Here is a 25,991-nt window from a genome sequence, read left to right as displayed (position 1 = left end):
CGGGGCAGGAAGCTGATCAGGTTGCTGCTTGGGCGAGGTTGGCAGCTGTCGAGGGCTGCAGGCAGTACCTGCTGTAGGCCGCTAGGTTGCAGCTCCTAACAGGCAGCTAAGGTGTTGATGGGAGTGCAAAAATGGTTCAAATGGCTCTGAGCACTATGGGACTCAACTGCTTAGGTCATTAGTCCCCTAGAACTTAGAACTAGTTAAACCTAACTAACCTAAGGACATCACAAACATCCATGCCCGAGGCAGGATTCGAACCTGCGACCGTAGCGGTCTTGCGGTTCCAGACTGCAGCGCCTTTAACCGCACGGCCACTTCGGCCGGCTGATGGGAGTGCACTGGTCTCTGTTGGCAGAGCATGCCAACTGGGGTGTCGGGGATGTTGCCTGTGACAGTCGGCGTCGGTGACGAATGATCATGTAGGCCCGATCGGCCATGCATAGGTGAACCACGAGATGGTCCATGATGTGAGATAACAAGTGAAGTTGCAGGTCCGACAGCAGTTTGACCGACCACAAAGTCCAAAGCGCCATGTCTGGTAGTGTTTGATCATCAATTAATGCATGAATGTGCTGCCAAAGCTGCAAAGGTGTGCAGTCATCGAGGTGCTCGTCGTGGATGATGTGCTGGATAGCTTCTGCCAGAGAGCGAGAAAGGTGTTCGGTAAGTATTGTCCGAAATTCCATGAATATCCAGTAGATGGTGCACTAGTGCGAACCAAGTCCTGGGGTTGTCCTTCTGAAACTCAGGCAGCTTAGGAAATCTGCCAGGTAACACATGTTGATGTAGCACTGGTAGGTGAAGATCTGTGTCGGCAGTGGAGGGGGCCCCCAACACCAGGAGCGCAGTAGCGGTGAATGGTGCGTCGCCCAAAGTCTGCGTGGTGGGGCGGCCGCAAGCAGCACACAATGTGGAGTGAGCCGGTGTAACCAACGGCACAATGTGTTCCAACTGCAGGCCTGGAGGTGGACATGGCACGAGTGTAATGGCCGTTGCCGTTGCAACGGTGGGTGGAAGGTGATTGCGAAGCAGCCAAGGGGGGGCTGATGCGGAAGCCAGCCAGCACCGTAGAAACGGCCGGTGCCATTATGGGGGTGGGCGGAAGGCGACTGTGGTGTGACCACGGAGCGATGGTCATGGAAACTGGCGTGGCTGAGATAACCGGTGTCGAGACAGCATGCAGAGGGGGGGGGAGGTGAGGTGCACTGGCATCAGGCATATAAGAATGTGCAACCCCGTGCATGTGAACGTCGAAGTATAGTACTCAAACTGCGTCTGCACATCAAACCAACTAGAAGGCGACTGTTTAAATGGAGGATGAAACACAATGTCCTTCACATGATTATCATTCACAATGTCGTTAAGCAGTGTGCACTGTCCGGGCGACAGGCATTGCTGCATAGTAGCATCTGACGGTGGCCATGTTGGGCCGGTAATAGTTAAGTGGCCGCTGGCATGGCAGGGGCCAGGTAATTGTTCACTTTTAGCCAATTGTCCATTAGGAAGCACAGTGAAAAGGGTGTGTGGCACTACCACGAAACAACACTGGTAGATCCATTGTTCCGAAGATAATGTGGACTGGCACACAAAGTTCGTTAATGAAGAAAATAAACACAACATAATTTCCAAACACACCACTGTGGGTTTTACGTTTCGTAGAACCATAATAACACACTTTTAGAGTCAGAATGAACATTTGTTTCGGCACTGAACAGAGCGAATACAGAAAATGGATGTCGAAGAAGTTGTGAGAGAACAAAGACTGAAGGCAAAACCAAAGAGCATAAGCAAAGAACTGTCGCTTCGCATCAGAGATGCCACAGTTTCATTTTCAGCTTCCTTTTGAGAACACGTCAAACCATTGTTTGTGGCATTTGTAGCTCATTTTTTGTTTAGTACGTCAATTTCCATGCATTACAGTGAAAGGAAAGGTGAAGTCTTTCAATGTTTTGTACTGGTGGCCCCGACAAGTAGTCAGCTGATATATTTTTCTTCGGACTACTGAGATCATCTATGAATGTTGGTGGTATTTAGAAATGCTTGATAGCATCGCTGATTAAATAGTCTATGCATCGCGATAACAGAATGACAATTGTTAAATTCTAACAAGCAGAATTCCTACTAAATGGAACCCACCATTTTAATTTACATTTATTTTGATTTACCATATTTTTTATACTTAGACGTGTGGCCAAGTGTTTTGTATTGGTGCTAAATACTGACATCTAAATAGATCCATCCTATCTACTGATCTTCAGTTTTTTTATTTTATTTTTCACCACTTTGTACAGATGTTCAATCTAGTTACAGATAGCATGCCATAATCCACAAGTCAGTTTCAAAACAAAAGACAAGGCTTCAGTGAGTTGTTCCCTAGCTTTAGCCTATCTGAGGAATTGTCAAGAAAAAGCTTCCTGTGCTGGACTGCCTACAGAGGAGCATTGTAATACTAGTAACAGCTGTCTCTTGTAGCTATGAGACTTATGAATTATAAATGCTAATCATTGTAATTAAGTTAAATCATAAAGAAACTTGAAGTTGCTAATCATATGTTAGGCCTATGTTAGTTTATTAATTGTATCTGTGATTAGACAATAATGTAGTATTGTACATTAAAAACAGTGGAGTGCTGTTTTCCAAATTGTTCATGTGAAATGCTGAAGCTGTGAATAACGCTTGAAATACAAATATTATTCCTGTGCAGGGGAAATGGTAACATCACATACTTGACCTTCACATTCGACTTCTTCAATTACGCTGGCATTCATCGCTCTGTTGTCCTCTACACAACACCAGAAGTCTACATAGATGACATCACTATCACTACAGACTATTCAGCTGATGGAACTGGTATGTTTTTAGGTTTAATATTGTTTCTGCTCACAAAAAGACTATTCTGTGAAACTACTGGCACATTAATGTATGGTATTTTTTTAAGAAAGCAACAGTAGAAATTTTCCCGATTTTATTCACAAAGAGCCTAAAGAAAACTGAAAATTTTAAACCTGTACATGGAGTGGAGAAGTAGTAGGTGAATATGGACTGGGAGTAAGGAATAAATGAGGAAGCTGCCTTGTAGAATTTTGCCCATAACATAACTTAATCATAGCTAACACTTGGTTTAAGAATCATAAAAGAAGGTTGTATACATGGAAGAGGCCTGGAAACATTGGAAGATTTCAGGCAGATTATATAATGGTAAGACACAGATTTAGGAACCAGTTTTTAAATTTTAAGACATTTCCAAGAGCAGATGTGGACTCTGACCACAATTTATTGGTTATGGACTGTAGATTAAAACTGAAGAAACTGCAAAAAGGTGGTAATTTAAGGAAATGGGACCTGGATAAACTGAAGGAACCAGAGGCTGTAGACAGTTTCAGAGAGAGCTTTAGGGAATGACTGATAAGATGGCGGAAAGTAATACTGTAGAAGAAGAATGCATAGTTTTGAGAGATGAAACAGTGAAGGCAGCAGAGGATCAAGTAGGCAAAAAGATGAGGCCTATAGATACTCCCTGGGTAACAGAAAAGATACTGAATTTAATTGATGAAAGGAGAAAATATAAAAATGCGGTAAATGAGGCAGGCCGAAAGAAATACAAACATCTCAAAAATGAGATGGACAGGAAGTGCAAAATGACTCATCAGGGATGGCTAGAGGACAAATTTAAGTATGTAGAGGTGTATATCACTAGGGGAAGATAGATACTATTCACAGGAAAATTAGAGATAACTTTGGAGAAAAGAGAACCACTTGTATGAATATCAAGAGCTCAGATGGCAACCAGTTCTAAGCAAAGAAGGGAAGCAGAAAGGTGGAAGGAGTACATAGATGGTTTATACAAGGCCGATGTACTGGAGGGCAATACTATGGAATTGGAAGAGGGTGTAGATGAAGATGAAATGAGAGATATGATACTGCATGATGAGTTTGACAGAGTACTGAAAGACCTGAGTAGAAGCAAGATCCTGGGAGTAGACAACATTCCATTAGAACTACTGATAGCCTTGGGAGACCAGCCCTGAAAAAACTCTACCACCTGGTCAGCAGGATGTATGGGATAGGCGAAATACTCTGTGACTTCAAGGAGAACATAATAATTCCAAAGAAAGCAAGTGCTGACAGGTGTGAATATTACCAAACTATCAGTTTAATAAGCCATGGTTGCAAAATGCTAACATGAATTCTTTACAGATGAATGAAAAAACTGGTAGGAGCCAACTTTGGGGAAGATCAGTTTTGATTCCGTAGAAATGTTGGAAGACACGAGACAATACTGACCCTATGACTTGGATTAGAGGATACGTTAAGGAAAGGCAAACCTACATTTCTAGCATTTGCAGACTTAGAGAAAACTTTTGACAATGTTGACTGGAACACTCTCTTTCAAATTCTAAAGATGACAGGGGTAATATATAGGGAGCGAAAGGCAATTTACAATTTTTACAGAAACCAGATGGCAGTTATAAGAGTTGAGGGCCACGAAAGGGGAGCAGGGGTTGAGAAGGGAGTGAGACAGGGTTGTAGCCTATCCCTGATGTTATTCAATCTGTATATTGAGCAAGCAGTAAAGGAAAATTTGGAATAGGAATTAATCCATGGAGAAGAAATAAAAACTTTGAGGTTTGCCGACGACATTGTAATTATGTCAGAGAGAGCAAAGGACCTGGAAGAGCAGCTGAACAGAATGGACAGTGTCTTGAAAGGAGTATATAAGATGAACATCAACAAAAGCAAAATGAGGATAATGGAATGTGGTCAAATTACATCAAGTGATGCTGAGGGAATTAGATTAGGAAATGAGACACTTAATGTGGTAAAAAATTTTACTATTTGCAAAGCAAAATAACTGATGATTGTCGAAGTAGGGAGGATATAAAATGTAGACTGGCTATGGCAAGAAAATGTGTGTGAAATCTTATGAAGGTCATCAGTCCCTAAAATTACACACTACTTAACCTAAATTATCCTAAGGACAAACACACACACACATGCCCGAGGGAGGACTCGAACCTCCACCGGGACCAGCCGCACAGTCCATGACTGCAGCGCCTTAGACCGCTTGGCTAATCCTGCGCGGTGGTTATGGCAAGGAAAGTGTTTCTGAAAAAGAGAAATCTGTTTACCATGAGTATAGAGTTAAGTGTCAGGAAGCCTTTCCTGAATGTATTTGTATGGAGTGTAGCCATGTATGGAAGTGAAACGTGGACAATAAGAGAACAGAAGAAGAGAACAGAAGCTTTGGAAATGTGGTGCTACAGAAGAATGCAGAAGATTAGATGCGTAGAACACATAACTAATGAGGGGGTACTGAATAGAATTGGGGAGAAGAGAAATTTGTGGCACAACTTGACTAGATGAAGGGATCGGTTGATAGGTCATGTTCTGAGGCATCAAGCAATCACCAATTTAGTACTGGAGGGAAGTGTGGAGGTTAAAAACTATAGAAGGAGACCAAGAGATGAATACACTAAGCAGAATCTGAAGGATGTAGGTTGCAATAGTTATTCAGAGATGAAGAGGCTTGCACAGAATAGAGTAGCATGGAGAGCTTCATCAAACCAGTCTTTGGACTGAAGACCACCACCATCACAACAATAACAACAACAACAACAACAACATGGAGTGCAAAAGAATACATGATATAAGGTGACAGGTGTTATTCCATACTACCATCTATACATTAAAAAATAATGAATGATGACTAGAGCACACTGAAGAGTGTGTAGTGAGACTATTCCTAACTTGGACAAAAGAATGGAGGATACCAGATTAACAGTGTATAATTTACTAAACTGAATGAAAGAATGTCTGCCTCTGTACTTGTGTGATCACTGTGGATGACTGCTAAGCTGATGTTCTACGATCAGTTACTGGAACTGCCAGGATTTTTCTTTGGTGGGAGGACCGAAAGACGGTACACTCAGCCTAATGATGTCAACTGATTAGGAGAAACTCTAGGTCATAAAAACTGACAACGGTCATGAAAGCGGTGTGCTGACAACATGTCCCTCTACACCGCATCCAATGACACCATTAACAGAGGGTGTCATGGTGGTCAGTTGGCACTGAGATGCATACCAGGACCTTTGGATGGAGTTTTGTGAATGAAAGACTAAAGACTTGAAGTAGGCTAAACCAAATGTAATTATGACATGGAAGATATCAGAAAGGAGTAATTAAAGCAGGGACAGTTTCGGTCAGAAGAGGTAACAAGCAATACAGTTGAGCAGCCCATTAAATACAATCAGTGTATTCTTCTAGTACCTTAGTGCAGTACTGGTAGAGAGAATAGCAATCATTCTATTACTTCAGCTGCATGTAATTTGTGCTGGATTTCTCAGTGTTACTATTACAATAAGGAGTAAAGTATTTCTCATAGAAAGGTAGTTCTACTGCAAGATATGTTAATATTGTCAGTTTAGTGTTATGTATGTCTTCATTATTCACACCATGAACATGAGCAAAGTTTAGTATCATGTTTTGGATACTTGTTACACTAAAATAAGGACTGAGAGTTGCTTAAAAATCACCATAAGGAAGAATAGAAGGCAGAACGGTATAAAAACCAATAACAAACATCACTAGATTAAATTACACAAAATAAAACTGAAGCAAAAAATTAGTAAACACCGCCAGATTAAACTACTCACAGAAATGTTGTTTACTCAGTACACAGGCCCACTCACAGCATTTCCAGTTGCAATCATTAGATAATTTTAACTGTGATGATCTTATCTTCAACACAGTGACAGCCAGTTGAATACATCGAGATACTTGATCTTCTCAGGCTGTCCTTGGATCTGTCATCACATGCACACATCCTTCTGGCGATTTTGATGTGTGCCATGGCTGTTCATGCTCTGATGGTAATGGTGGCACTCACATTACTGATATTGCCTAGTTTGTGTTCCACAGCTCGAATGCAGACTATGGCATCACAGACTAATGATGAATAGAAGTTTTTATAAAAACTGTTCCTAATGTGTCTCACACAAAAATGCTGGCAACCAAGTGGCAATGTATGAGATTTGTCCTTTCGAACCGGTCTTTTATTCTGTACTGCAGCAATATCACTCTTGTGGTTTGGAGGAGAAATGGTAATGAGAAAGTGTACCTTTGTTGTGGAATTGTTTTTATACAACCTGTGATGATGCACATGATCAGGATGGTATCAGGAGCTCAGGCGGACATCCTGCATGTAAAATGAAAAATGCTAGGATTCAGAGGAATGTGGGTATCATTTCCAATAACATCCACTAATGGGTACAGTATTCACAGAAACTGGCTAAAGCTGCAGAGTGAACCACGCATGGTCTGGAAACAGAATTTTGCTCTCAATAGAAAGGACTGGTGGACATGTCCTGAGGGTAAGGAAACTGGCAGGCAAGAGGCAAGAGAGCAGCCTGGTGTCGTGGCTGCTAACTCGCAAACCCTCTTGCGTATCTCATGTGATGGCACCTGGTCCTCCCATTGGCTGCCTTGTCACAGAAAGTTGGTGTCCCTCGCTCAGTAATACTGTGGTGGTGCCCCTAGCTCAGTGTAATAGCATGGGGTAACTGGCCACAAGGACTGATGAGTAACTTACGTAACTGCTCACTCCACTTCCTGAGGCTAAATTAAAATGATGGAAGTAGAATATGATAAAAGTTTTTACCACTATTACCCATTATCATGTGCAGTAAGTCCAATTGTCTTATTTAAAGCATCCTTCCATATGGCTGGAATGTGCATTTTGGCAGTTTGTATCTCACACAGATTACGAAGACACTTGTGAAATAATCAAGAGAAATTTATGTAGCTGACTAAACCACAGAGAGTAAAATAGTTCATCAGCAATTAAGACAACCCATCATGAAAGTCTTAATTCCATTCATTCATGGTTCATATTTTTGAAGCATTAGAACAAAATATAGGTATGAAGTGTGACAAAAAGTGTGACAAAAAGTGAACTATCCACCAAATCAAACTGGTGTGGAACAGCAGACAGTCATAAAAAAAGTGTCAATAACTGTAACTTGGCAATAATGCTTGCATTCAGTTCACACACAAACAGCCCCCTCCCTTCCCCCATTTCCCTCTCTCTCGTTCATTATCAAATATTGGCTGTTAATTGTTCAATGATTTGAATTGTGAAATCCATAAAATTTAAATTGTTTCTCAGATTAACAAAGAAATGAATCAATCAATCAATCAGTCAGTCTTCCTCTCCAATCTCCTTATACCCTGCCCACCACCATCTCTCCCTTCTTCATACGGTATGTCCTCTTTCAGTCTATGTAGAAGCATTAAGTTATCTCAAGAACCAGAAAAAATAAATATTGTCAAGTGGTCATGATGCATGAAATGTCAAGTGATCATGAGGCATGAAATATTCTTTTGTGAACTTCTTGTGGTTAAATTGGGCAAGGTTAATTCAATGAGCAGTATTTTAACAGATACAGTTTCACAAAAGTTTGTTTTTATAGATATATGATTTATATAGCAGTTACAATGGGGGTTCCTGTTAAAAATTAAGTTTAGCCTATTTTCAACAATAACATCACCATTTAGCAGAGCAGTGAAAATAAATTTCAAGCAAAAGTTGTTTAGTTTTTGCTGTAGAATATTAATAATAAAAAGTGCAGTTTCCCTTTTAAATAATAAAAATCTCATTTTTACCAATCAAAATACCATCTAGGCTGCCACTTTTGAACCCCTTCATCTTCAACAAGTTTCATTTGATACACTTTCCTCGTAGGTTGTACATCTTTCAAGGTGTATTTCAGCAAAGATTAAAATGTGATGCCCCATAGGACCTATGATGCAACACAAATGGGGCAAAACTTTGGGAGAGTAACAGTACATGTTTGGCACAGTTTGTACAAATTCTGACAGCTGAGCTACAGCAATGAAGACCTTATTTGTGGCTCTTGCTGAACTTCATTGCTGTATTGTGAATGGTTGATATCACTGCTTCCATTTTACCCAGGATTTTTGTTGTTGTATTAATTATTTTCAGTCATTGACATGCTTTTCAGCTTAATTTTTTGTGCTGTGTTAATAGGTGTTCTGAACTATATCGTTGTTTCTGGTGGCCAGCTGACAGTTACACCACAATGTGAGGTTGAACTACTGGATGCCAATGGATCTGTAGTTGCTACAGGAACAGGTTTCTCAGGAGAGCTGACAGTGATCAATGCAAATGCTTGGTGGCCATATCTAATGAACAGTAATCCTGGGTACTTGTATACTTTGAAGGTAAATGTCAAAGCCTCTCACAATTAGTTAAATGTGAAATATAGTGGACTTCTTGTATTAATCATGAGGTGATAAGATGCTACATGACAGTAATGGAACACAAAGATATCAGTACTTTATAGAGTTTATTTGAAGAGAGAACTGTTCTTTGTAGTGTAGTGTGTTACCTATTTGTTTGGTTATTTCATGCCAGAAACAGCTTAGCAAATAAAAAATAAAAATCAGAACAGACAGCTCAAGGACTTCTTTCCTTGGATAGAGAAAGTAGAGAAAATATCATATACTAACGGTAGAATGACTGCAATGTGTGTATCTACTTAACACATGACATGGCAAAGATTTGTGAAATTGTGAAGTGGCTATGGTACTTGTCTTAATTTGGTACTTCATAATACTACAACAAGTATACATACTGCCATGAAGAAGGATATTAGTTCAAAATTATTGCTCATTATTTGCACTCTTGGCATTTCTTGATTTAATAAACTGGTCTAAACAAAAACAAGGCGTAGCTTGATCAGCAGCATAAATTAGTTTCAATAATATTTTTCTCTGAAAGTTTCTTTGTGTGTAAATAAGTAGATTTGCAGTATTTAAGTTTGCTGTATTTTATATTTTCCTTCGTTTTCATTGTCTTCACCAGTGATATTTTTTCTGTTGATGATGACATGCAATCTTTACACACACACACACACACACACACACACACACACATACACACACACACACGTATAAAAAAGTAATATGTGGACAAGAGTGTACTGGTGGTACCTGGAGATGGGGTATAGGCATACAGAAGTATGGGACAGTGGGAAATATCTTTGAGGCTAGAGGCTTGCAAAAATGAAGTATATATTGCAGGGAGAGTTGCCACCTGTACATTTCAAAAAAGCTTGTGAAGCATCCACTGATGATGGTCCATAAGTTGTTAGCATAGTTGGCTTTTGGTCACAGTTTGGTGGTGGCCATTTATCTAGATGAGTACCTGATTCATTATAGTAGTCATACAGATTTCTGTGCATTAATGTTGTACACTGACATTGGTACATGGGCGGATGGGTGAGGGAGAATTGTTAAACTGTGATTTCAGTGTGTATGTGTGATGAGCATTTTATATTTTGTTAGTGAAGAGAACTCACAAGATTGCAATACATTTATCTTTTCCCCCACAGGTGAATGTGACATCAGTAGATCTGGGCACAGAAGACATTTACAGACTCCCTGTGGGAATACGTCGACTGAGGTGGGACAACACCTCACTTCTTATCAATGACAAGCCTGTATATCTCAGAGGGTTTGGAAGACATGAGGATTCTGATGTGAGTCTGCAGTCAAATTCAAAGAAAATAGTTGATTCTAAGAACATTTATTAGAGAAATTTAGAACTGAAGATAGTCGAATTCCATGATTTTCCACGTTTACTGATAAAAAATTAACAGCCTGTTAGATATGTTAATGGCTGCAGTATCAGACATGGAACTGTTTACAGTATATAATGAACTTCAGCTAAGAGCTCTATTTTATTTAATGGAAAACTCGGCTAAAGTCTAGATCAGAGTCAGTGGCAGTTATGGCGGTGCTTGTTTACTGTTCATAGGTTGGCAATGTGTCTATTTCATGTAGCCAATGGGATGATTCTTTGACATAAACAATGAGAGGTGAGAAGAGAGACAATGTATTTCTAGCTCCAAAATTGAAACCATTGTCTTGTTTGCTGTTTTTTAGTGTATTAGTGAGTTTTAAGAAAAATATTTTGATTGTGAAAGCAAGAGTTGTAAAGGGACTGACGTTGGTGCATGTCTCATGGATCCATTGCACAGACACAAAAATGTATCAAATGTGGTGGTTAAATGAATATGCAATCAATCTGCGTGAGCGCACTGAGTAAGCAGATCAAAGTTTTTTAATTAAAGCATTACAGAAGGCAAGTAGGTCCATGTTTATTGATAATAGAGCTGCACATTCAATATATTAATAAACACTGATCCACCAACCTTCTTCTAAGATTTAATTAAAAAACATTGATCCCCTACCTCCTCCCACGATTTAATTAAAAAACATTCATCCACCTTTCTTGCCCAGGATTTAATTAAAGAACATTGATCCATTCACTCAGTGCGCTCCTGCAAATTGACTGCATAGCAACAAAGAACAGAGAAACATTACACTGCTTTTTCGAATATATCTACAGTTGTGATGCTGTCCTTGGTTTGCAAATACTAGCACAGTTTAAACAGCTATGACTCAAAGAAGGAGCAGTTAAATTTATAATCCTTATTAACAGCAATGTTTCACTCTTTCTTCTGAATGTATTACTTCAAAACATTGTTCGCCTGCCTGCTGCTCTCTCATTGGCTATGTAACACAAACAGCTGACACATCTTCTTTTGTTCCCATCATACCTCAAGGTAACCACTGACAATATTCCTGCATGAAATGTGTAAGTATGCCACTGGTCCTATTCTAGACTTTTACCAATTACTCAACTGAGAACATGAAGTGATGATTATTATGGAAACATCAATGTTCATAACTGTTATAAAACAGAAGCCACAAAAACACAAAGGAAAAAACTAACAGTAGACTTACAGATTTTGGGACTGACAGTTCCTTCTTTGACTGGTATACTGCCAATTTTGAGAGCTAGATTCTTAATTTTTCTGTAAGTCATGCTGTGATTATCCACCATTCACTGACCAGTCAGTATACACATTTCTTCTGTTTCAGACAGCACATTTATTGAATTTTCATTTTTATATTTTAAGTTTGAAAAGGACTGCTCGTCATGCCCATCAATATTTTTAATATTTGGACATCTGATATCTTGAACAAGTGAAAGAAAATATTAAGATTTTCTTTAAATTCTGACATAATCTTCAGTACTGCATTATAAACACAAATACAAAAAATTAAACTTATTTACAAAGGGCTATATCTTACATAAATTATGCCTAATTTACGAAGATTATCAACTGATGAAACCTAAAAACAAAACAAACTTGCTAGCCTTCTAGGTTGCATGCCTAACATTAGTGGCTGAATGTAAAAAAGAAAGAAAGCAATAACAACCATTAGATATGTGGGCAAAACAAAAATTCCTTAAGAGCAAAAGAAAGAAATGAGAATAAAATTCTCCAAAACAATGACCATCCCAAGTTTGCTGATGAAAGAAAAAACTTGGAACTTTTATTAACAGAAATACTTTGGAGCATAGTGCAAGAATTGTGGAAAAAGAAATCAAGGAATAAAGGTGTAAGAATTGAAGATATATATTGTAATGGATATCAAAATGGAAAAAAGAAAATTCTGTATTCATCATCTAATGAGTGTGTGTCCTAACTAGCATGTAGTGAAAGCTTGGTGATTTCAATTTACTGATGAGAAAGACCTCATAGAACGAGGAAATGTTGGGACACTAGAACAGCTTATTCAGCCTAATTCTTGAAAGAAAATGGTGATGAATTAAGAGAAATGTCATTTTTTGGAGGTTTTAGGTTTTCAGTTTCTTATTAACAGTGCAGATTGCTTACTGCATGTTGCCGAATATAGATAAAAGTGTAACATTATTACCCCCAAGTAAACATTTTATTGTGCTACTACTCAGGTCTTACTTGCTATCAGAATAATATTTTTTCCTCCTATGTGTTTTATAATCATTCTCTGCTTATCTACTACTATACAATAAATTAGTTCCACATCTCATTGAGCTGATACTGAGCTGCTCTTTCACAATATCTCTCTCTTTCTTGACACAGCTTTACATAGAGTGCTAAAATTTAATGATAGTGTGATCAAAGATAAACTAAGCTAAAGTGCAAAATTAGGTGGCCCACTGATTATGATGCTATTAATGTGACAGAGTTGGACCTTTAGATGCCATGCTAAAATATTAGTAGACAATAATCTTGATCCAAAGAACAGTTTATAGAATTTGAGGAAATAATACATATTATAGCCTTAGAAGGAATACTTTAAACAGTTACAAGGATGAACTCTTAAAATAATGAAAGAACACAAAATCATCTAGATTTCTTTAACTTCTAATGCAAACCTAAATGCTGCTGTATACATTGATAACAGGAAATGATTTAGAAAGAGCTATGGAAAAATTACTCTTAGTCAGGTAAGTCTGGGCTTATTTGTATCCATTTAAATCTGATTAAAAAAATTATAACACAGATTTATATAACTAAAAAGTAATCTTTTACAACACTGCGTGTTTCAGTGACTGTATTGAACAAACTGAAATGGTTCCAGGTTTTTGGTAGGGGCTTAAATCTTCCTATGGTTTCTCGAGATCACAGCCTACTGAAATGGGTGGGAGCCAATGCATACAGAACATCACATTATCCTTATGCTGAGGAGACCATGGACTTTGCTGACCAACAAGGAATTATGATTATTGATGAATCTCCTGGCCTCAACATTGAGTGAGTGTTACATTATATGAGAACTTCATTAAATATGGATTGAAGTAAAATTTTATAACTGTTTTCATGGCAGATAAGTTATACTGTAAAAAGGGCTGCACTTATTAACCACTATAATGTGTAACTCAGTAACACAGTTAGGTTCAATATGAAAGCTTGGCCAAACATCCTACTCATGAGAATCCAATTCTGCATGTTATGATAACTACATACCCAATATTAAAAGGTGATTGACTTGCTGATTTCTAGGTCAGTCAAAGTCTCTTACTTATCTGCACGCTCCACATCACAATTATGAGGTCGCATTATGATGCGAAACCTTCTAGTTAGTTCTCAACAGTACCAAAATTTCTGGGTGAAAAATGTGGCAATATAGTGCCCATTCACATGAGTGCCTTTTAGATTAATATATGTAGGAATGTTATGGCAAAATGTAAATATTTTGTGGGTAAAGGGGACCATTCACTGAATAGCAAAAGCATTGGCTTGTCAAAAGGTACACACAAAAGCAAAAGGGCACAGCCCCCCCCCCCCCCCCCCCACAGACACACACTTAATATCAGCTGTACACACAACGCCAGGATTGCATTTCGACAAGCAGGTTAGGATGAGGTGGTGGCTGTGTCAGGTGACGTGGGTACGGGAGAAAAAGATGGGAGGCAGGAGGAGTGCTTCGGGGTGGGTAGCTAACACATTGAGAGGGGGCATGTACGCTGGCTAGGAATGAGGAAGGGAGGGGTCACATATCCATGGGCAGGCATGTGGTACACAGATAGTGAAGCTAGTGGGGTACAGTGCACAACAAAGGTGATGTGGGGTGGGAGGGGGTGACAGGGCAAATGAGTGAGAAACTGTCAGTGAGAAGATATGGGAACAGTGGGTCAGGAGTGCTACGAGAGCAAGGGATATCTTTAAGGATAGCTCCCCATCCATGTAGTCTTGAAAGGCTGGTGGTGGAGGGAAGGATCCAGATGACCTGAGTTGTGAAACAGCTATGTGGACGGTTGGTTGGTTGTCATACTGATGTAACAAGCTGTGCAGTGATTGCACCAGAGTTGATATATGGTGTGGCTGCTTTCACAGGTGGCCCTGTCTCTGATGTGACAGGATAAGCCTGTTAGAGGACTGAAGAAGGAAGTGGAGCACCTAGGACGGGTAGGACTTGCACCTGGATCTACCAAGGGATATTATCCCTGTGGAAAGGAATTGGGAATGGGAGTGGATCAGGTGTGGACCTCGATGTTGTTAGGTTGGATGGGCAATGGAATATCACTTCAGGATGGGAAGGATCTTCTTTGGGATGTCCCTCATTTCTGGACCGAAGTTCTGTTGAAGGATATGGTTCATTTGTTCCAGTCCAGGGTGATGTTGGGTGACGAGGGGTGTGCTACTTCACTGCTGATTCTTGGGGGTGGTGAGAATATGGCACACGAAATCTGTTCCCCTCAAAGGAGAATTAGTTGTGTGTGAGGATTTGGCAGGGTGAATGAGGAATGAAGTAGTGGGTTTGGAGTCAAAAACACATTGGGAGAGCTAGTGTACAATAGTGGCAAGGCCATGGACACGAGACATGTGAGTGTATAGGGAAGTGGCATCAAGAGTGACAACTAGGGATTCACAGGATAAAGAGGTGTGGATGAAAGAACTTTGATGTGAGAGGCTGGTTTTCAGACAATTGGTTGGAAGTGTTCTCAACCAGAGTGGAAAATCTTTTAGTAGGAGCAGAACAACAAGTTACAATTGGGCATCCAGGATTGTTGGGTTTGTGGATTTTGAGAAGCATGTAGGAGGTGGATATGCTCCAGTCTACCTGACGCAACCGCTACTTCATCCTCGTCCACCAGCCGAAATTTAATCCTTGCAATGTGTGTCCAGCTGGCAGAATGCAGTGGCACATGGGTAAACCATGAAAGATTTTTGTTTTTGGCTAAATAATTCACCACTTTCTGTCCTGAATAGTCAAAGTCATTTCTCTGTCAACTGTCATATTAATGAATGTAACATGTTACTGTTTTTTGAGTTACAATTAACTGTTGACAACATGTTTCATATGGCTTACCATATGAAACATGTTGTCAACAGTTACTTTCAGTAATTCTGATGACAAAAGTAACTCAGTCAGAATCTTTTATGAAATTCACAATATCACTTTTCCAGTTTTAGCTGTCATCAGGATGTGCCCTCTTAAAAATGTTTAACATTAATCTATCTTGGAAATAATCTTGAATTATTGAAGTACTCTATATTTGTCTAATCCTACTATCACTGAGCCATTTCATTTTCGTGCAGTATAGTGTTATCAATGTTGTAAGTGACAGACTAAAAATCTGAAGGTCCACATTTCAATTCAGAGGCAAAGTATTATGCTTATCACTTATTGCTTCTTTTGCCTCCAGAAGTTATTTGCACATATGAAAAATACCAAGCTGTATGATGGTTCAGAATTTACATTTAAACTATAGCTCCTACTGTAACTGGTTGGTTAAGTTAATTTAAAGCCCAGAGGAATGCAAGGCTGTATCACCTCCAATAGGGCCATGCCTAGTAAAACACTGACCAATTTCAGGGCTGTGTACACCTTTACTTTTTTTTACCATATTGTCAACCACGTAATATAATTGCACTCTTTAGAAACTGAGTGTTTCCCTTATTTTAGAAAGGAAGTAAAAAATTGTTAGTTAAATTTTCCAATAATTTGTCTTTAATTTTGATCCCCCCCCTTTCCATCGCAAATCAATTTTGTCAGCCTTAGACAGAAATAGACTATTAACTATATCTGCTACATATTTTTTAATCTGATCCCCTACCATTCTATTAAAAAAATTATATTAATTTTATTTTTTGATTTGTTAATTTCGTGCAACTCCATACTTAATTTCATCTAGAAGTAATATACCATAGTTTTCTTAAATGGAGCATTTTTATTAATTCATAAATATTGATATTCTCAATGTCTTGAACATAAAATGAATATCTCACGTAATATATCATATTTACCTGATCAAAACGAGGCTTTTTTTTCCCAAATTCGACATTCGAAAAACAAGTGGTCGTCTTATATTGGTGGATTAAACTATTGCTGCTGAAGTCGACGTTCTTACATGGATTAAAAGATTCGTATAGGGGTCGTTTTACATTTACAGGTGAAATTTTGGCTATTGTGGTTTCGTACATATTTATTTGTTATTTCGAACAATCCTTAAGCATACGACATTTGAAACAATGTTACTGTCGCAAACGCTCGAGATATTCCGATACGCAAAAGCGCTCAATACACTATCGACGTCGCTCTAAAAGCCACATGACATTTAACTCGTGGCGCTAATTCAATTGGTAAACGAGTAACTACGATCTAGCCACTACAACAATAAATATTCTTCTTAAAAATGACAATTTTGCGAAGCACAGGAGGAAATAACATTAAATTTCATAAACTTAAAAAGTTTTGTTGTATTTGAACAGGTGTGCAATACATGTTCTCATACATGTATGGATATAGTATACACACATTATGCTGCTTTTTCAGTTAAAGTAACATTTAAAGACGAAAATCTTGCTCTTCAAAAACAATTACTAAATTTTATTTAGTTATGAGAAACTAACGGTTTACCAAGCGGGTTACAAATGAGAAAGTCGGTTGGGGTACACGTGTTAGAATACTGGCGAAAATCATCACTAGCTTTCAATTAGCTTTAGAACAACCTGACGACATTCAGATGAAAAGTCTAACAAAAGAAATAAATCATATTCAACTGACGGTAACTGTTGTCACGAGAGTAAGTTACAGCGGAATATCCTGTTGTGGAGATAAAATCTGAGAATCGGACTGAATAGTGACTCCGATCTTTTATTTATGTAGTAGTTGTTTCTACCTACGACCTCCACTCTCGAAGACATTTCCGTCCATGTTTCACTGTTGCTCAAGCACAGCACTACTGAAAGCTGGAGGGGGGACTGTGACGCACCTTGGCTGTGAACTACGATGAGGTGCACAGAGGGGAGTGTTGAGCAGGCAGAAATTTTGCCGTTCAGCCAACAATGAGAATATACGAGTACACTGCGTACTTTGGCATTTTATTAACATCTACCATAATCAAATTGGTTTGCCTGAATCCATTTGCACTCGGAATCAGGTTGAACTCAAAACTGGACAAACACTCAACAATAGCAAATACGTCTGCAAGTGACGCTAAAAGTCTAGACATGGGTGTACTTATTTGTCGACGCTCACTGTGAGGTATGACGGGAACGATTGGGGATAGTTTAGCTGCTGGTTCTACACAGCCAATGAGAGAGCGCGAGCAGACGATATGTTTGGGAGCAAGAGACATAACGTCCTCGCGTCAGCATAGAGGCGAAATCCACTGTGTTTCGATAAAAAAAAAGCAACTTTTTGAGCCCCACAGTAACCAAAACCTCAGAAATTGCGACACGATCGGTGGAAACAGCCACATATTTGTGACCATGGAGAAATAACTTTCACAGCTGTCCTGTTAAGATGACGCCAATGATGATGAAAAATAGCGATACCATAGACGACAGGCTAAGTAAACAAAAAAGGCAATGAAGATAAAAATTAGTGTAAACAATTTCTTTTTGTTAACTTTTTTCTCTCTGTATTATCAAAATGAAGACCATCAATAAATGGCATAAATTTAGAATGCGTGTAATGTTCAACTTTGTGGATAGATTCATTACATCAATCGCAGCTTGTAATTTTTATTTGTCAGAATATGTTGAAAAATAAATTTTTCTAAAGGAGGCTCTTAAAAAAAAGGGGGTCGTCGTATGTTCAGGGTTATCTTATACTTGAGTAAATACGGTACCTCTTCCTACTGCTTCCAAGGCTCCAGGACCTGATGGAATCGTGTCAAATTCTGCAGAGAATTTGCAGATGAGTTAGCTCCTATTTTAGCTGTAATATACCACAGATCCCTCGTACAAAACTGTGCCCAGTGACTGGGAGAAAGCACAGGTCACACCTGCGTACATGGAGGGCATCAGAAAGGATCTACGGGAACACTGATTTCCATCTGTTGTAGAATATTCTGGGTTGAAATATAATGTGGTATCTTAAATTTATAAAAAGAAGGGTAGGACGAATCATCAAAGATTTGTGTGATTCGTGGCAGAACATAAGTTGGGCTTTTCGGAATTTTATTTAACAGTCACTTAAGAGTAAATACCAATTATCTCAGGAAAAGCTGATTACTAAGGTCGAATAAACAGTCGTGGAAAAACTAGCATTATATTTCAGGCTTCAACCTGTCACTCCCCCAGGGACCACAAAGATATGATCAGACTGATAATAGCGTGCGCTGAGGCATTTAAACACTCAGTCTTTCACGTCGATCGGCATCATAACTGATGGTGTGTGGCGGAAGGAACTTCTGATATCATTAAATGATCCTCCACTTCCTCATTCCACTCGCGAATGGCCCATGGGAAGAATGATTGTCAGTAACCCTATGTATTAGCTCCAATTTTTTTTTTACTTTTCTCGTCATGGTCTTTTTGTAAGGTGCATGTGGGAGGAAGTAACATGTTGTCTGACTCTTCCTGGAAAGTGTTCTCTCGAAATATCAATAGCAAATCTCTCCATGATGCACAATGCCTCTCTTGCAATGTCTTCCACTGGAGTTTGTTGAGCATCTCTGTAATGTTCTCACGCGAACTAACAATTCCATGATGAAAAGCACTTTGTTGGATCTTCTCTACATGTCATACATGGTAAGAATCCCGTTTGATGAACAGCACTCAAGAATCCATTTAACAAGTACCTTATAAGCCACTTCCTTTGTGGATGAGTTACATTTCCATAAGATTCTTCTTATGAATCTCAGTCTGGCATCTGCTTTTCCTGTTATGTGTTATATGTGGCCATTCTACTTAATCGCTCCGGGTAGTTACTCCTAGACATTCAGTGGTAGCAGTTTGTCATCCAAAGTGTATTTGTATTATGGAGGATTTGTTTTCCTGTGTATGCGCAATATAACACGTTCAGGGGAAACTGCCAGAGCCTGTACCACTTATCAATCCACTGCAAGTCATTCTACAAATTGATACTGTCTTCTGGCATCGCTAATTTAATCTTCTATAGACAACCACGTCATCTGCAAAGTCTTAATGAGCTTCCAACGCTTTCTATTACATATACATGGCAGCAAGTAATGGTTGCAGCACACTTCCTTGGGGTACTCTAGAAATTACCTTTACACTTACCGATTTTGACCAGTTAACGGTGATATGGTAAATTCTACCTGCAAGGAAGTCTTGAATCCGGTCAAAAATCTGATGTGACGCTCGATAAGCTCATTTTTTTCACTAATCAGCAGTGTGGGACGCTTTTATAACTCTTCCTGAAGTCAATGAATACGGCATCAACATGAGTATCATTGTATACACCACTATGCAACTCACGGAGGAACAGCGTGAGCTGATTTTGCAAGATCTCTGTTTGCAGAATCCGCATTGATTTTCATAGGGGAGATTTTCGTTCTCCAAAAACGTTATAATTCTTGAGCTTAGAACATGTTCCATAATTCTATAACAGATTGATGTCAACAATACAGGCTTATAATTATATGTATTTGTCCTACTGCTCTTTTTTCCCATCACCAGGTACCCTTTGTTGCTTCAGAAATCTGTGATAACTGTTGCTAGAAGGGGAGCAAGTTCTATCACATAATCTTCGTGGAATCTTATATATCTCATCTGGTCCTGATGCCTTTCCACCACATCTACATATACATCTACATCCATACTCCGCAAGCCACCTGACGGTGTGTGGCGGAGGGTACCTTGAGTACCTCTATCGGTTCTCTCTTCTGTTCCAGTCTCGCATTGTTCATGGAAAGAAAGATTGTCGGTATGCCTCTGTGTGGGCTCTAATCTCTCTGATTTTATCCTCATGGTCTCTTCGCGAGATATACGTAGGAGGGAGCAATATACTGCATGACTCCTCAGTGAAGGTATGTTCTCGAAACTTCAACAAAAGCCCGTACCGAGCTACTGAGCGTCTCTCCTGCAGAGTCTTCCACTGGAGTTTATCTATCATCTCCGTAACGCTTTCGCGATTACTAAATGATCCTGCAACGAAGCGCGCTGCTCTCCATTGGATCTTCTCTATCTCTTCTATCAACCCCATCTGCTGCGGATCCCACACCGCTGGGCAGTATTCAAGCAGTGGGCGAACAAGCGTGCTGTAACCTACTTCCTTTGTTTTCATATTGCATTTCCATAGGATTCTTCCAGTGAATCTCAGTCTGGCATCTGCTTTACCGACGACCAACTTTATATGATCATTCCATTTTAAATCACTCCCAATGCGTACTCCCAGATAATTTATGGAATTAACTGCTTCAGGTTGCTGACTTGCTATATTGTAGCTAAATGATAAGGGATCTTTCTTTCTATGTATTCGCAGCACATTACACTTGTCTACATAGAGATTCAATTGCCATTCCCTGCACCATGCGTCAATTCGCTGCAGATCCTCCTGCATTTCAGTACAATTTTCCATTGTTACAACCTCTCGATATATCACAGCATCATCTGCAAAACGCCTCAGTGAACTTCCGATGTCATCCACAAGGTCATTTATGGGTATTGTGAATAGCAACGGTCCTACGACACACATGAAATCACTCTTACTTCGGAAGACTTCTCTCCATTGAGAATGACATGCTGCGTTCTGTTATCTAGGAACTCTTCAGTCCAATCACACAATTGGTCTGATAGCAATTCTGTGAAGCGTTATCTAAATGTCTACCATTTTCACATTCGTATTTGAAAGATGGGATTGTGTTACAATCCTCCACAGCGAAACAGTTTTGAAATACCGAATTCAGTATATTGGCCTTCTTTCTGTTGTCTCCCGTTTCGGTATCAGTATGGTCACTGAGTGAGTGAATAGATTTCGAACTGCTTACTGATTTTACATAAGACTAAAGAAAGGTAGACAAAATCTTACTTTCAAAGTTACTGAACGGTTCTCTCATTGTTCTTCATACTCTCTCTTTTTCTTGGCTCAGCTTTTGTTTGTCAGCTCGGTTTTGACTTCCGTTATATCTGTGGTGAAACTCCCTTCGTGTATGTAGCAGCTTTCTAATACAGCTATTAAACCATGGCGAGTCTTTCACATCCCCTAAGATCTTTGTAAACCCCTCTCATATGCAAAAAGTATCAGCACAGTCTAAGATAATTTTAAGACTGTGGTATTAGATTGGCGGCTAGCCCATCTGACAACAATGACAGTACATCTGTTTACTTGTCAGCGCTTGTAGTTATGACGAGAGGAATACATTCAGTTTAAGAATTTGAATTCTGGTACTTATCTAGCTGGTGCGCTGATCTGCTTCTGCTTTCTCCAGCTATTTTCAAATGTTGGGCGGTAGGTTGTTTGATTATTAAACTGGACAAAAGATATTTTCCATTTGTTTATTTGAGAAAGCCATGCCATCTCCTCACTACTGCTGTGTATCAATTAGAATTTATAAAAACATAGTTTGTTGAGCAACGTTGCTAAGCATCAAAGCATAACAAGCTACTAGCCTCCACCACTGACGTCTCTCTCTGACCGACTGACAAGCCAACAATTGTGTTTTAATAGCTTCGATTCTTGGAATTGTTTGGTTAGTTGTATTTAGTTTTTATAATAAAGCCGATAACTGAAAACATAAGAAGAATTGGAATTTTTATGTCTTTAATTTTAGCTAGTCACATTTGGACATTACTCGATCTTTGAACTGATGTGTAGTAGATACGAGTTAGAAATATAAACGCCGTTGTGAAAAAATACCTTTAGTTTGTGTATGCTAATAAACATTTAAATAATATTATAATACATTCTACTTTTCCTCTGAACATAAATACAATAATTGTAGAGAAATTAATTTACAGAGACATGGTATTTTTCTATTATGTGATAAAACTGGTTTCATTATGGTATGGATTATATTTCCTACCTCTGACAAAGTCGTTAGTGTTTGTTTGTATACCTGATTTGGTCTAAATTGGGAAATGTAGCCGTAATGTGAAGAAAATGGTGTGCTACCGATCTCTTTTTTAATGGTAAAAAAGGAGCAACGTTGCTTGTTTCACTGCACCTTGCTTGGATTATACCCGTCTAAGGTATATTGAATGATGCTTTTGAATTTTTCCCTATTTGTGGTCCACATTCTCGTCCTCATCACTAAGTATTTGATGCTGACTACTCAGACACTCTGCAATTTATATTCTGTCACTCTTGCTACCGTATGCGATTATATCTTCCTCCCTTTCTTAACATTCCTTGTAAAACCCGTAGTAATAGTTGCTATCACAGCCTTATGATCACTACCTTCCTCTACGTTTACTGATTTGGTAAGTTCCGGCCCGTTTGTTGCTGGGAGGTCTAAGATGTTGCTTCCAAAAGTTGGTTCTCTAGCTATTTGCTCGAAGTAATTTTCAGACAAGACATTCATAATAATGTCACACAAAACCCTGTCTCTGGCACCGGTTGTGATAGCATGACTTTCTTAATCTATATCTGGCAAGTTGGAGTCCCCCCTCCCCCTCAATTACAACAACACGAAGATGAAAATTATTAATGATATTCTGCAAGTTCTCTCTGAAACACTCTACCACAACAGCTCCTGACCCTCGTGGTCTATAGGAGCATACGATTACCATTTTTGACTGACCTCTGGTGATTAACTTCATCCACATAAATTCTCATTCGGAATCCATGATAACCTTGATAGATATTATCAAGTTCTTTAATAAAACAAATACGCCGCCACCATTCTACATCTACATGGATACTCTGCAAATCACATTTAAGTGCCTGGCAAAGGGTTCGTCGAACCACCTTCACAATTCTCTGTTATTCCTATCTCGTATGGCGCGCGTTAAGAATGAACACCTATATCTTTCCGTACGAGCTCTTATTTCCCTTATTTTATCGTGGTGATCTTTCCTATGTAGGTCGGTGTCAACGAAATATTTTCGCATTCGGAGGAGAAAGTGGGTGATTGGAATTTCGTGAGAAGATTCCGTCGCAACGAAAAACGCCTTTCTTTTAACGATTTCCAGCCCAAATCCTGTATCATTTCTGTGACACTCTCTCCCATATTTCGCGATAATACAAAACGTGCTGCCTTTCTTTGAACTTTTTCGATGTACTCCGTCAGTCCTATCTGGTAAGGATCGCACACCGCGCAGTAGTATTCTAAAAGAGGACGGACAAGCGTAGTGTAGGCAGTCTCCTTAGCAGGTCTGTAATATTTTCTAAGTGTCCTGCCAATGAAACGTAGTCTTTGGTTAGCCTTCCCAACATTTTCTGTGTGTTCCTTCCAATTTAAGTTGTTCGTAATTGTAATACCTAGGTATTTAGTTGAATTTACGGCTTTTAGATTTGACTGATTTATCGTGTAAGCAAAGTTTAATGAGTTCCTTTTAGCACTTATGTGGATGACCTCACACTTTTCGTTATTCAGGGTCAATTGCCACTTTTCGCACCATTCAGATATTTTCTTCTAAATCGTTTTACCGTTTGTTTTGATCTTCTGATGACTTTATTAGTCGATAAACGACAGCGTCATTTGCAAACAACCGAAGGCGGCTGCTCAGATTGTCTCCAAATCGTTTATATAGATAAGGAACGCCAGAAATCACTTCTGTTTTACACGATGACTTTCCGTAAATCACTACGAACTGTGACCTCTCTGACAGGAAATCACAAATCCAGTCACATAACTGAGACGATATTCCATAAGCACGCAATTTGAATACGAGCCGCTTGTGTGGTACAGTGTCAAAAGCCTTCCGAAAATCCAGAAATACGAGATCGATCTATAACACCTAGTCAATAGCACTCAACACTTCATGTGAATAAAGAGCTAGTTGTGTTTCACAGGAACGATGTTTTCTAAACCCATGTTGACTGTGTGTCAATAGTTTTCTTCGAGGTGAGTAACCTATCTTTATAATAAATATTCCGATTTGAACTTACGATTTCGTTGCTTGCCACTTCCAGTGTGAACCAACCTTCTGTTCCTAATACTGTCTGGGCATTATAACCTTCAATAAGCAGTACTAATTCTAAGACTCTTCCTTGGATGGTCCTGCAGTTTACTAATATCATACTAACCTTTTCTGTATCCTGTAAATGCATTCGCATTTGCAAATAATGACAACCATCAGCTGTAGAATGGAAAGACGACAATGAAAATTTGTGGCGGACTGATACTCGAACCCGCCTTACCATTTGGATATCTGTGCACGACGTACGGCCACACGCAAACTTCCATATGTCGTCAACCATGCCTCTTCGATCTGGACTCGTACATCCATTATGTATATTCCTATACATGTCAGACGTTGTACTTGAAAATCGTTTTTTATATCCGATCTGCGAGGATGAGCATTATCTGGGATTGTTATGGCTGTTGTAACTTCGATTTTTGCAGGCATTTCATCTCTGATCTCAAGGGAAGGGACTCTCTAACGTAAAAATCCCGCATGTGCACGCCACATGTATTCTACTACCCTATCGCAGCTTCCTGTTAAGGCTAGAAACTCTGCTTGCACGACAGCTACTGCAGGAATTAAATATGGATTCAAACACAGTCAAATGACATGGTGCTTCTGGCGGAGGAAAAATTACATGAGCAGGCCAACTCACACAAGGATATGCACTAGGACTTATGCAGAAATAATAACTTAAGAGTACCTTATGTGAATGGAACAAGCAGTAACTGTGACATGTATAGTACAATGCTAACATCTGGTCTGTGGTTCACACTGATTTGCAGAGTTTGTATGAAGATGTAGGAAGTATTGAAATACAATTGTTCACAATTAATCAATGTACAATAATTTCCCTTTTATCACTGTCTTACTTTCCGTATACTTGGACATTGTAACATTTGTGGATGAGATATTTAAATCTGGCGACACTTTCTGACATTTCCTGGCAAATTGTTCCATATATTTACTCTTCTTATGCTTTCTCATGTGAGCTCACCCATGCATATTTCCAGTGGCCGATCCAGGATTTTGTTTTGGGAGGGGCTTGACCCAGCTGAGCGTAGGCTTTCTCAAGGTAAACATTAATACACTAAAACGCACACATAATTTTATTTTGCTCATTTAACGCATAGCGAGTCTTCTCGGATAACGCTTTGCAAATTCTTCAATGACTTCGACAGGTTGTAGGTAGCCAGATATATCTCGATGTATATACATGGCAGCCAAACCATTCAACCTGTCATCCGTCAATGTCGTACGAAGGCACGACTTTTATCAGTTCAAGCGAAGAGAAGCTACGCTCCA

General features: G+C 39.2%; 1 protein-coding gene across 1 annotated transcript in view; it reads left to right on the top strand.

Moving 5' to 3' along the window:
• LOC124775575 (beta-glucuronidase-like) overlaps positions 1 to 25,991 on the top strand; it is a 132,897-nt gene that overhangs the window by 51,100 nt on the left and 55,806 nt on the right. The window contains exons 4-7 of the mRNA XM_047250409.1: positions 2,708 to 2,853; positions 9,053 to 9,246; positions 10,419 to 10,565; positions 13,504 to 13,676. Coding sequence (XP_047106365.1) covers positions 2,708 to 2,853; positions 9,053 to 9,246; positions 10,419 to 10,565; positions 13,504 to 13,676 — 660 coding nt within the window. The remainder of the gene's footprint in view (positions 1 to 2,707; positions 2,854 to 9,052; positions 9,247 to 10,418; positions 10,566 to 13,503; positions 13,677 to 25,991) is intronic.

This window comes from Schistocerca piceifrons, chromosome 1, assembly GCF_021461385.2.
Source record: "Schistocerca piceifrons isolate TAMUIC-IGC-003096 chromosome 1, iqSchPice1.1, whole genome shotgun sequence".
Classification (NCBI taxonomy): domain Eukaryota; kingdom Metazoa; phylum Arthropoda; class Insecta; order Orthoptera; family Acrididae; genus Schistocerca; species Schistocerca piceifrons.
Note: the sequence above shows the minus strand (reverse complement) of the source record. Positions and strands in the feature narration are given on the sequence as shown.